At 50.8% G+C, this 12,725-nt stretch overlaps 1 protein-coding gene across 1 annotated transcript; it reads left to right on the top strand.

Moving 5' to 3' along the window:
- Nucleotides 1–8: 8 nt before the first annotated feature.
- Icoslg (inducible T cell costimulator ligand) lies at nucleotides 9–11,956 on the top strand. The gene is made up of 7 exons (XM_036168468.1): nucleotides 9–294; nucleotides 1,769–1,896; nucleotides 2,316–2,672; nucleotides 4,147–4,440; nucleotides 7,213–7,371; nucleotides 9,151–9,180; nucleotides 10,168–11,956. The coding sequence occupies exons 1-7, from the start codon at nucleotides 284–286 to the stop codon at nucleotides 10,176–10,178; spliced, it is 990 nt and encodes a 329-aa protein (XP_036024361.1). The 5' UTR covers nucleotides 9–283; the 3' UTR covers nucleotides 10,179–11,956.
- The last annotated feature ends 769 nt before the right edge of the window (nucleotides 11,957–12,725 follow it).

The following is a 12,725-nucleotide window of genomic DNA, read 5'->3' on the forward strand; positions in this document are numbered from 1 at the left end:
AGTGAGACCTTCCGCTCCCGCCTCCTCCCGCCCGCCCAGGCTGTGGCGGGAGGGACGGGCCGAGGGCGGGGATCTGGAGCTGTACCCAACCCGGCCAGACGCGCAGCGCTAGCGAGCACAGTTACAGCGGTCCCTGCGCCCCAAGTCTGGGCAGCCCCAGATTTCCGCGCCCTAGGTCCTGGCAGCCCCAGATCTCCGTGGCCCCCGAGGACTCCGGGACTCCCGCAGCTGCAGCTCTACGCGGCCCCCGAGGGTCCAGCAGCCCGGAGTCTGTGCCCGCACCATGTTGCCGAAGTGAGTCCCTTCGCGATCGTGTCCCGTGAGTGGGGTGGGTGGTGGGTGGTGGAGCCGTGGGCTGGAGGCCGGGACCTACCCGGAGTCGGGGTTCAGAGCGCCCGACAGTTAGCGCAGCGGCCCAATCGAGGCGCGATATCTCCTGTTCCCCGCCGCCTCACCTGGACCTGCCTGCGTGAACGGCAGGGGGCGGCGCGGGGCCAACCCGCTGGACCGCCGACCAGCCCGGGCGCGTGGGCGGGCCGCTCGTGGGAGGAGGAAGAGCAAAATCGGAGGCTGAAGGTGAAGACTCACACCAGTCTCTGGCACAGGCTCACTGGCCGCCGCCCTTCTCCCTGCTGACTTCCCAGAAGGAAGGATGTGTGCTACCTCAAAGACTGGCTGATACCCACTACTTGGGGACAGGGCGCATACCTCACAGATCCAGCTGGGCAGGGGGAAGTGGGAAGGGTGTGTGTGTGTGTGTGTGTGTGTGTGTGTGTGTGTGTGTGTGTGGCAGTTTTGCACTCTGGCTTTTTGCTAAAATATCCCCTCGGCACTTGTGCAAGTGGATACCCTGTTTCTCTTGGCTATTTGGTGAGACGCTCTGTCCAGAGGTGTCCTACCTACAGAGTCTCCAGGGAGAGAAAAGGGAAGCATGTGCAAGCTATGGAGTCCCTGATGGGCAGTGACTGGCTTGAGTTTGTGTAGGGGATCCCTAGGCCTGAGGCACAATGGCTTGCCCACTGACGGAGGGTTTCTCCTGTGACAATCTTCTGAGCAGTTTCAGGACTGCTGTTGAGGGAGGGTGACGTTTCAGATGTCGAAGGTGCATGGACACCTGAAAAGCATCTATGTCCCAACTGTAGGGTCTTAACCCCAAGCAGCGTCTGCATAGAACAGAAGGTCTTGTGAGACTGGGCAAGTGCTGGCTAAAGTATTCAAGGTCACTTTAGAGTAGGGTGAGTCACCTCCCCTTCCCCACCTCCCCTACTCACCCTCCACCCCCTCCTATCCCTCCCCCCCACTGGCAAGGCTTTCTGTGTGCCTTGTAAGAGGAGATGACAAGGCTGAGTCTCCCAGGACACGAAGTCCCTCGAGAGTCTGGGAGAAGCATCCCAGCCACCAAGGGTCTGGAACATGGAGTCCCACCCAGTTTGGTTTTAGATGGTTCTGCCCCTCACCCGGAGAATGCCTCCCTTAGGGCCATCAGGTGTCTCCATGTCCTTATCACCTCAGATGCAGCTTCCTACAGTCTTATGTTCCTCTTCAGGAAAGTTAGGTCACAGGGACGGGACACAGGGCTCAGCAGTGGCTCTCAGTGCCCTTTCTCATCACACAAATCAACTGTCTTTCAGAGTTTGGGGGCTGTCAGGCCCTGGGGACTTGCTGTGGGTTGGGGGGAGGGAGGTGTATGGGCCTGGTTGGATTCTCTGAGGTCTCTGTGGAACACCAGCCAAGGGTCCTTCCACAGGGGAGTCCACATCTCTGACAGGTGTCACCATTTCCTGTCCTTGGGGACCAGCCGGCCGGTTTGGAAGAAGCAGCATCTCATTGGTCTCTCAGGAGGGTTCTTTTCCAGTCCTGGTCTGCTCTTGCTGCTCTTCAGCAGCCTGCGGGCTGGTAAGTTGGGAGGCTTCATGCTGATGCAGGGCATTAGGGAGGCCCACTGGAGAGAGCGGGGACCACCCCTAGGTTGATATACAGGGTTAGAGATCCTAAAGGAAGTGCTTTTCCAAACTCTATGCTTCCCATTACATTCCTTGCTTGGGGTCAGTAGAATGTCCCTCTTGGTCTCTTTGCATGGTGAACCATAAAAGCCACCTTTGGGAAGAGCTGGGGGCTTCTTGCAAAGCCTGGGAGGGACCAGCGTTGGCACTAGGTGGAAGCTTGTACCTTACACCTGAGTTGATACAAGACCCTCACCCACCCTCCTAATGAAGCTGAGTAATACATTCCTTTCTTGCCTTGTTGGGTTGGGATAGGAGTAGTGTTTGGATGGTGAGTGAGTAATAAATTGTGCTGCTTTGGAATCTCTGCAGAGAGTGAAGTCAAGGAAATCCATGCGATGGTGGGCAGCAATGTGGAGCTCAGCTGTGTCTATCCCCACAGAAGCCATTTCAGCTTGAATGATCTGTATGTCTACTGGCAAATCGAGAATCACCACCCCAAAACTGTGGTGACTTACTACCTGCCTAATGGGTCTACAGGGATGTATGCAGACAACCACTACAAGAACCGGGCCAATCTGTCACTGGACCGAATGAAGCAGGGTGACTTCTCTCTGTACCTGCAGAATGTCACCCCCCAGGACACCCAGGAGTTCACGTGCCAAGTGTTTAGGCAGTCTACAGAGTTAGAAAATACCTTAAAAAAGATGGTCAGGCTGCATGTGGCAGGTAAGACCCTCCAAGCAGAGAACGGGCTTTACTCAGCCTGATGCTCTTGAACATTCCCGAGGAAACCCCAGGCCAGCCTGTCTCTGTGGTGGGCTTCTGTTTGCCTGCACAGCTCTGATCTGAGCAGAGTCCAAAACCCAAAGACCCATTGATTTCAGAGAACTGCCTATCTAGCCATCTGTGTCTTCAACTGCCCAATTCAGCTCAAAGTAGATACTAAAAATCGAGTTAATGGGGGGTGGGGGTGATGGTTCATTCAGTAGAGTGCATACCATACTAACATGAGGACCTTAGTTCAATCCCAGGACCCATATAAAGTCAGGCATAGTGGCATTCATTTGGGCCTAGCATGGGGGAGGCAGAGATAGGTGGATCCTTGGCTCACTGGCTAGCCAGCCTAGCCCACTGAGCTTTGGGCCAGTGAGAGCCTTTGCCCCCTAAAAAACAAAGTGGACAGCTGCTATGAAACAGTAGAGGCTGCACTCTGCCTTCTACATGCACTCCTACATGCATGCACTCCTACACATGCAGCCCCTTCATACCCCCAGTATGTTCTCAAATGTGTCCATACACAAGAAGCAGGGAGTGCTGGACATCTAAATAAGGTCGGCTTTAAAGGAAAGCTTAACTCCACCAAGGATTTGGGGGCCCTTGGTGGGGAGGCAGTATGTCTCCAGTGAGGAAAACTAGGCCCACATGAGGGATCAGAAGTTTGGCGTGGGAGCCGTCACTGTCCACCAAGCTCAGTGTTATTCTTCACACCCCTCCTCCCCCCACACCGTGACTAGCTGCATTAATTACATCAATTCTTGCAACACTATGACCAAAACACCTGATATAGACAACAAAGGAACAGAAATGTCCCATAGTTTTGGGTTTCAGGCCATCCTGGAGCAAGAGGCATGGCGGCAGGGCAGTGTAGGTGACATCGGAAGCGTGTGGCAGTGGATGTTCAGCACATAGCAGACCAGGAGGCAAAGAGAAGGGCAGGCTGGCTATCAGCTCTTTCCCCCTTCTTTAAAAATGTTTATGTTTGTGGGTGTTTTGTCTGCATGCGTGTCTGTGTGCTATGTGCATGCCTGGTGGCCACAGAGGGAATCAAATCATGTGGGGCTGGAGTTACAGGTGGGTGGTTGGGAGCTTCTGTGCAGGTGCTAGGAATCCAACCCAAGTCCTCTGGAAGAGTAGCCAGAGCTCTGAACCATCCCTCTAGCGCCCACTGTTCTCTTCTTATCCATTCTTCCAGTGCATAATGGGAGTTAACTCAGTCAATCCTCTGGACCCCCTCATAGACATGCCTAGAGTTTTGTCTAAGAACAGGTGGGTTTCGTCCAGTCAAATTGGCAGCAAAGATTTCGCCATCCATATCTGGGTCATCCGGCCCCGCAGGCAGCATGAGCTTCCTTGGCTTTGCTCTGGAAATGCTTCCCCACTGGTCTGGGCCTCCCTCACCACTGCCTCCTTCTCCCTGCAGCGAACTTCAGCACACCTATCATCAGCACTTCTGGCAACCCCACCCAAGGCCAGGGACTCACCTTCACCTGCATGTCCACGAATGGCTACCCAAAGCCCAACCTGTATTGGATCAACAGGACGGACAACAGCCTGATAGATGAGGCTCTGCAGAATAACACTGTCTACTTGAATGAGCGGGGCCTATATGATGTGGTCAGCACCTTGAGGATCCCATGGGTGGTCCATGTGAATGTTAGCTGCTGTGTAGAGAATGTGGTTCTCCACCAGAACCTTACCAGCATCAGCCAGGCAGGTGAGGCCTAGGCCGGGGTACAGGGATTCAGGGAGCATCCAGGTTGTGGGATAGGAGAGGCCCAGTCATGAAGAGACTCCTTTCAGATGATCAGTATCAGAAAGTAGCAAGGAGGGCTCTTGGTTTCTGAAGGTAGGGATAGAGATTCCTGCTTAGGCTTGTCACAGTAACCTTTACTCACTGTCCAGACAAATGGTGAGCGTGGTTGTTATCCACAGCAGCTGTCTCTTAGGCTCTTTAACCAGTGATGACTGAGGCTCTGCAGGGCCTGGTGCACCTCAGGAGCCACAGAACTTAACACTGCCTGTGGGGGTGGGGTGGGGCAGCCTCCCAGCAGCACCAGGGTATGATATATATATATATCCATTAATGTGACGAGGGCTAGAGTTTTCTATCTGAGGAGGAAATAAGGAAACACACTTTCGAATGGTGACTTTCGCTTTTACTTCATCTTGAAAAATCCTCTTTCAGAAAATCGGTCTCCATGTAACTACATTCTTATTCTTTTTTTTTTATTTTTTTATTTTTCAAGACAGGGTTTCTCTGTGTAACAGTCCTAGTTGTCCTGGATCTCACTCTGTAGCCCAGGCTGGCCTCTAACTCACAGAGATCTGCCTGCCTCTGCTTCCTGACTGCTGGGGTTAAAGGTGTGTACTACCACCTCCCGGCTTATAGCTACATTCTTTATATACATCTGCGTATCTCTCTTTACATACATACATCTCTCTCCTGCACAGCCATACATCTCTACACACAGTCATATCTCTTTTCACAGAGCTACATCTCTCTTCTACACACGTCTCTTCTCACACATAAATATCTTTACATAGCTATCACCACATCTCTCTACACAGCTCTTTCTCCTACATAGCTACTCTGCTTCTTTCCACATCTCTCTCTTTCCCCATATCTCCTACACATATACATCTCTATCCTATAGACACACATCTCTTTTCTCTCTCCTGCACACTTCTTTCTCTATGCATTCAGCTACATGTTCCACTACAGCAAAAAACTCTGGACAAATACGAAGCATATTTTCAGGGTCACACACATTTCTTGAGTGAACAGTAAGAAACAAAGCCATTCTGACCACATAGTTTCTCTCAGGCTAGGGATATCACTTGACTGGCCAGTGAGTAATGCTTGGCCATGCACATAGCCTGAGAGGCATCATAAAGAGTGACATTGAAATTCAGTACTTAAACAATAAACAGCTGGCTGAACCTTGAGGTTAGGAGTATGTGCAGAAAGTCAGTTGCTACAGGGGGTTATGTCTTAATGTTATCAGCCTGGCTTTGGTTTAACAGACACCTTGCACGGTTCGTCTCCACGGGCAATTAGTCTATTTTAGATTTACTCTAAAGTCTAAAATTAGCTGTCTCTGTGACTGAGAATACTGTTACTTTCCTATGTCAGTCTGAATAATAAAAATATCCTATTATTATTTCTATTCATCAAAATTATACAGCTTAAGCAGAAATCATCTTCCTGACCATCCACAGCTATATGTGTACTCAAAAGATGGAATATATTCATGAGATAAACACACAATTAATGGGAAAATACCCATAGCTATTGTTAGGGAAGAAATGTAATGGCACATGAGAAATATTAGAGACAGAAGCAACAGTGTTCAGAATCAATGGCCCCATAAGCTTTGCTTGATAGGGTTCCTCTATCAAGGGAATTATTCATCTGGTGGGCCAACACCTGAATTATTAATTGCCATCTGCTGTATTCTCCCATGGCCTCCGGCAAGGATGGAGGGCCATACCAGGACACTTCCCCACATTTTCTGCCTTTGAACATGTGCTCACCTCAGGGCATTCAGCTGGGCTTGGCTGCTGGCTGGGTCCTCTATGGACCACAAAGACAAGACCCTCCCCAGGGCCATATCTCTCCCAGTCCAGGTGAGGAACCAATCCAGGACCCAGAAATCAGAAGGGTGATTCTGTTAATAGGAAGTGTCCCAAATAGGTAGGTGGTCCACGGAGGGAGAAGGCAGGTGAGAAGAGGCCAGGAACTGGGGGTGCAGTGGTGTAAGGAGGGACTACCTTCTTTGGGGTCAGTGATGCCACAGTATTGGCGTACTCAGTGCTACAGAATTGCCACACAGTGGGTACCTGTGTATTGTACAAACATCAAAGAGTGTCACCCCTAGAGGAGTCTATATTTCTTTCATACCCTTCCCTTGCAAGCCCAGGGACTGACCGAGGCTCCAAGTTTCATAGTAGGACGGGGACCCTTGCCTGGAAGAGCATCCCTATACCAGCCTGAGATTTTAAAACTCACACAGTGATGAGAGGGAAGTTTTAAAAAATCTGCTGCCCATTTCTTTCCATGGAAAAGAGCTCCCCATCAAGGTCTTTAAGTCTTGGGCATTTTCCCATTTCCTTTTTCTTTTTGGGGTGGGGGAAGAGGGATTTGAAACAGGGTTTCTCTGTGTAGCCCTGTCTTGGAACTCGCTCTGTAGGCCAGGCTGGCCTTGCCTCCCAGTGCTGGGATTAAAGGTGTGAACCATCACCGCCTGGCCACATTTCCTTTCCTTAGACAGGGTCTCCTGAAGCCTAGGCTGGCTTCAAACTCATTGTGTAACCGAGGGGACCTCGAACTAATCCTCTGCCTCCACCTCTGGAGGGCTGGGATTATAGGTGTGTTCTGCCACACCCAGTTTATGTGGTGCTGGGATTGAACCCAGAGCTTAATGGATGCTAAGCAAGCACTGTACCCACTGAGCCACATCCCCAGCCCATTTCCCCTTTCCTGCAGAAAATTCCACTGGAAACAATGACAGGAGCACAGAGAATCCACCGGAAAACCACAACCAGAAGAACTACGTGGCCGTTTTCAGCACCCTTACTGTAGTACTGGTGGCGTCCGTTTTCGCCTGTGTTTGCGGAAGCAGGTGTCTCCACAGACACTATAAAGGTTCGCATGAGACTTGTTGACCATTTACCCTGGTGCTGTAAATGCTTTGGTTCTTACAGCTTCCTACACTCTTTGAGAAGGTTTCATTTAAAAGTGTAAGGATGCTCAGCAAGAGCCCGAAGCCTGCCAGAAGAGACTTAGACTCTCTGTTTCCAATAGAGCCATTCTAGTGATAAGAAGCTCATGTTCCAGGCTCCAGGGCACGATGGAGTCTAGATTCCGAGGTGGCATGGATGAGCTGGAGAGTACTCAGCCTTTGAAGGCTCATAAGTTCAGTTCCCAGAGAAGGTATATACTTCATTTCTGTGGAAGCCAACTGATGCTGCTCGAACTCACGGGCAAGACCATGTGCCTGGAGTTTTGTGCACTCCAAGGATAGGCCCAGAAAGTAGTGAATTCACCACATCCTGCACATGGGCCACAGTGCAGGGTCTATGGCCAGAAAGTCTAGAAATGTTGGAAGGATTCAGGAAGTGGATGGAGCTAAGTGGAGCCCTGTGCCAGCTCACAGCCTGGCTCAGCCCCTGACAAAATCTTCTTCCCTTCCCTACAAGCCACCCTTGTGCTCCCAGTTTGTGGCCAATACCAGTGGTGTCTGAACTGCTCTCCCTGGTCCATGGCCCCCTACTGCTCTGGCCAGACTGTGCCAGGGCCCCTGAGCTGGGGACACAATGCACCACTTAAATATATATATAATTTTCTATTTTACTTGTATGGGTGTGTGCCTGAGTATATATGTGTACCACCTGTGTGCAGAAGCCCAAAGAGGTCAGAAAAGAGCATGGATCCCCTGGAACTAAAGTTATAGGTGGTTGTGAGCCACCATGTGGGTGTTGGGAACTGAACCCAGGTCCTCTGCAAGAGCAGCAAGTGCTTTTTTTTAAATTATGAAATTTTATATTCATTTTACATACCAACCCCAGATCCCTCTCTTCCCTCCTCCCCCCCCCCCCCAGCAGCAAGTGCTCTTAACCACTGAGCCATCTCTCCAGCCCTGACATAAAGTAACTGTAGGTGGAAGTTTTCCTGTGTCCCACAGCTACTCTCAAATACCCAACAGCCACTTCCCAAATAATTGACTCAGAGGCTTAATATTAATTATAGATACTTGGCCAGTAGCTCAGGCTTATTACTAACTAGCTCTGACACTTAAATTAACCCATAATTCTTATCTATGTTTAGCCATGTGGCTTGGTACCTTTTCTCAATAAGGCATTCTCATCTTGCTTCCTCTGCATCTGGCTGGTGACTCCTGACTCCTCCCTTCTCCTTCCCAGCATTCTTAGTTTGGTTGCCCCACCTACACTTCCTGCCTGGCTACTGGCCAATCAACGTTTTATTAAACCAATTCGAGTGACACATCTTTACAGTGTACAAGAGAATTATTCCACAGCATTTCTCCCTTTTTGTCTAATTAAAAAGTAAGGTTTTAACCTTAACATAGTAAGATTATATATAACAGAACAGTTATTAAGAATTATAACAACACTATCTAATCCATTTGCATTTGGCAAAATTTAGAGAAAATATCTATCTTGGTGAGTCTAAAGTTTTGTATCTAATTTATCTTTTATTATAACTAAAGAAAACTATAACTGATCCCTATACACTTGCTCCTTAAAATCCATCTTCCTTTAAAAGCAAGGTTGTCTGGGGAGCCCCCATGGGAGCCCTCTCCTGCCCAGAGCAGAAGCCTTGGGGAAGTAGTGGACAGAAGGGGTGATACCACTGTGAGCTTACCCTCCAACAAAGCCTGAACCTCTCTGCTTTGACCTGCAGGTCCCAGGACTGTAGAGCAGGAACTCACAGGTGAGTGTGCCTTGGGGGCAGCAGGTTGGCTGAGCTTTCATGGCCCTTCACATCTTCAGTTGGTAGTTTTAAAAAGTTGATGATTCCATAGATGTAGAAACCCTGCCCTATGGTGGAAACTTTCTGGACCTGCACAGCAGGGTCCCCAGGGCCCTCCTGCCTCTGCTCTGTGGGACCCATCGACTCTGTGACTCTGGCAGCTCAGTCTTGCTTGGTGGAAGTGTGCCCTATAGTCTTGAGAACAGAGGCAAATGGACCTTCCATAGTCTTCAGAGGTGTGGATTCATATCCCAGTATTGGAAAGACATCCACATGAGGTGTTAGTTGACCACCAGAAGATATCCCTGGCTTTTTTTGTTTTTGTTTTTTGTTTGTTTGTTTGTTTGTTTGTTTGTTTTTTCTCGAGACAGGGTTTCTCTGTGTAGTTTTGGTGCCTGTCCTGGATCTTGCTCTGTAGACCAGGCTGGTCTCAAACTCACAGAGATCTGCCTGGCTCCGCCTCCCAAGTGCTGGGGTCAAAGGCGTTTGCCATCACCGCCCAGAAATATCCCTGGCTTTAAGGACTTTTGCCACCTCAAAGTGATTGTACCTCCCCTAACTTGACTTTTTCCTCTTAGAGGTGACAGGATGTGTGGTCCCCTCAGTGCTGGGGTGGGGGGCTGTAGTGGGGAGGGCCTGTTTGCTTACCTAGGTGAGCAGGCTTCAATGGCTGATACCTCCCACTCCGGGCTGGACAAGCTAGTGTCAGGCCACTTTGGGACAAACTTGAAGAGCTCTGGGCCTCATGGTCCTAACCCAGTCATGTGGCTCCTCTAGCCAGCTGCTTCTAGTTTTTAGCCCCTTTCCCTTCACCAGTCTGAGTCCTGGGAAGAACCATTTCATTGTCTCCAAAATGAAATCACGGAGGATGGCTCAGTAGTAAGTGCTTGCCTGGCAGGCATGAGGAGGCGGGACCTGCCTTTACATTCCTGTCTCTTCTTCCTTCAGATCATGCCTGACAAGACTGTGCCCGGGATGTAGACTGGGCTTCTGTGAGATGCCACCGAGTACATGTTGGATACAGCTTCAGAACTTGGTGGCAGAGGGGGACAATGCCTGCTTATGTGCTGTGATGGAGGACAGGAGTCCCCAGCCTTGAGAAGCACAGAGGGTTGATACCAGAAACCTCGAAGGAGACCTTTCCAGTGGGTCATAGCAACATCAGAATACGGAGCCTTCAGGGAATAGCCCCTGCCCCAGCCATCAGCACAGAGAAGGCGCTTGTGGGGAGGTCCTTCCCCAGCAGGGGCCACAGAGCACGTGACTCAGTCCCAGGTTCTTTGAAAAAGGGCATTTGAGCCACTCTGAAAGCACCTACAAAATCCACTGGAGACTGTTTCCCTATAGGACTTTCAGAAGGGGAGAAAGCCTGACCTTATTTATTCTGGTCTCAACCTACTTGGGCCTGCTAGAGGATATGTAGAGTTTTGTCTACAGAAAAACTGCTGTTGGCGATAATGGCTGGACCCAGAGGTTTGGGGTCCTTGGCTTTGCAACATCAAAGGGACATGCCTCAAGACAAAATACGGCCCATGTGCCACCCATGGGCACTTCTCACTCATCATTGGAGGCCCTCGAACCTGACCATCCTGTGGATATGGAAGCTTCCTGAAAACCTCTAGCACAATGAACAGTTGCACTTACCCGGCCTCAGCAGCCCATGAGTGAGGACCTAGGAAGACTCCTGCTGTTCTTGGAACCACCAGACCCACCAGGTGGCTGCAGCCTCCAGGGTCTCTCTTTTGTTGGCCAGACTAGAGCTTGCCATTTGGCTTCTAGATGGTTCTGCAAAGTTGGCTGCTTGGTAACCTGGGTGTGCACAAGCTCCAGGGAGATGGAGGAGGGGCATGGACTCGCCAGCGGGACACAGCATCTGACCCTTTTGTGGACAAGCACCTCCCCTGCTTCCTACCCAGAGGCCTGAAAGTCCTGGGCAGTAAGGGCCTGCTTGCTATATGGCCACTGCTCAGTGCTGACAGATGTGAGAGCTGCCGGGCCTGGATGGATCAGGACTGAGGAGTGAGGACCCTGGTCAGGCTCAAGTGAGGACCTGTCTACTTTCCTGCTCCGACTCTTCACACGGACGTATTTATTTAATGCGTGTAAAGACACACTTCTTCCTGCAAAGCATTACGTATCTGTAAAATAGCAATTTTCATTAATTTCATTAATTGAGTTGGCAGCTACAGCAAAGAAGCACAAGGAGCCACTGGGGTGCAAGAAGCTGGGGTGCAGTGCCCCAGGAGAGGGGTTTAGGAATTAGTGCTTCCCCAAGTTCCAGGACACAGCTATGCCCCAGGGGTCCCAGGTGGGTCTGTGGCAGCTCAGTAGGGAGATCAGTCTACTTCTACTTTTCTGTCAGGAGGGAGTTTGGGATCACAAAGAGGTCAACCCTGCAGCCCAGCTGCCTAGGGGTACCAAAACCACTGTTCTTCCCACTGCTTATGTCGGCAGTGGGACCCTCATCACCTGAGCCTCTATGGGCTCTGCCTAGACCCTGGGCTGCCTGCTCTACAGCCATTAACGCCTGATGATCCCAGCAGGCCCCCCCTTCCCATGGACCCCTGGGAGTACTCCCCCCACCCCACCCCTGCACATCAGCATTTTTGAGACCTGCCCTGTAACCTCTGCCTCCTTCAGCCCAGAATCTTGCTGTCGGCTCTTTATCTGGGTTGTAGACTGGGCTGGATTTCAATGTTCTCATTGTGATTTCCAGAACTCTGACAAAGGGAATAAATACAAGATGTGCTTTCTGCCTCGTGTCTGGTGGGTTGTGTCAGTGTGGGGAGTCTGGCTCCGTCAGCCCAGCTGTCGTTCTCGTAGTGATACTGTTCCAGGTGGCTCTATTCCTCAAGGGACATGGGCAGTCACCCTTGGGGCTTGTGCAACCCTGATGCAGAAGCCAGAGGTACCTCTCAGCATCCCATAGAGCCCAGAAAAGTCCCAAGGGGGAAAGACCTGACCTCAGTGGTCACCTGAGTCCGATAAGTGGACAGGGCAGGTGGCCCCTAGCTTGAGCTCCTCATCTCTTGTGTTCTGTGGAGATGGCATCCGTCTACTGGTCTGTCCAGTTCAGACATTCCTGATAGAGACCAGCCTGGAATGACAGATGTGGTTCTGGAATGTCCAGCCTCAAGAGAAGTTGGCTCCTCTCTGTTACTGCCTGGTCTGCTCCGAGGTAGGTCTGAGGATACTTCAGCTTGTGGTCTTACAGAATACACATCCTGAGTCAGCACCAGCTTGACTGATGTATCTCTCTCCCAGGCAATCTTTTAAACAGAGGCCAAGCCCGCACAGCTAATGAGGCAGCTGCTGTGGGGTGACTTCATCCAATGCAGCCCTCCGTCCCATCCACAGCTCAGGGGGTGCCAGGAGCTCAAGGAGGACTTATGGAGGCTCTGGCTAAAGCCTCCTTACCCACCCTGAGGCTCCCAAAGTTAGAAATCCCCAAAGTCCCCACCCTATGGCCGATCATTGGTAGGAAGTCCCTCTTATCCCAGAAAGTA

This window comes from Onychomys torridus, chromosome 18 (genome assembly GCF_903995425.1).
Source record: "Onychomys torridus chromosome 18, mOncTor1.1, whole genome shotgun sequence".
In the NCBI taxonomy this organism is placed as follows: Eukaryota; Metazoa; Chordata; class Mammalia; order Rodentia; family Cricetidae; genus Onychomys; species Onychomys torridus.

Bases quoted from the DNA above. Each gene is read 5' to 3' on its own strand.
- Icoslg (XM_036168468.1), top strand. The intron at 1,897-2,315 runs GTAAGTTGGGAG...GAATCTCTGCAG, and splicing joins CTTCAGCAGCCTGCGGGCTG to AGAGTGAAGTCAAGGAAATC. The intron at 2,673-4,146 runs GTAAGACCCTCC...TTCTCCCTGCAG, and splicing joins GGTCAGGCTGCATGTGGCAG to CGAACTTCAGCACACCTATC.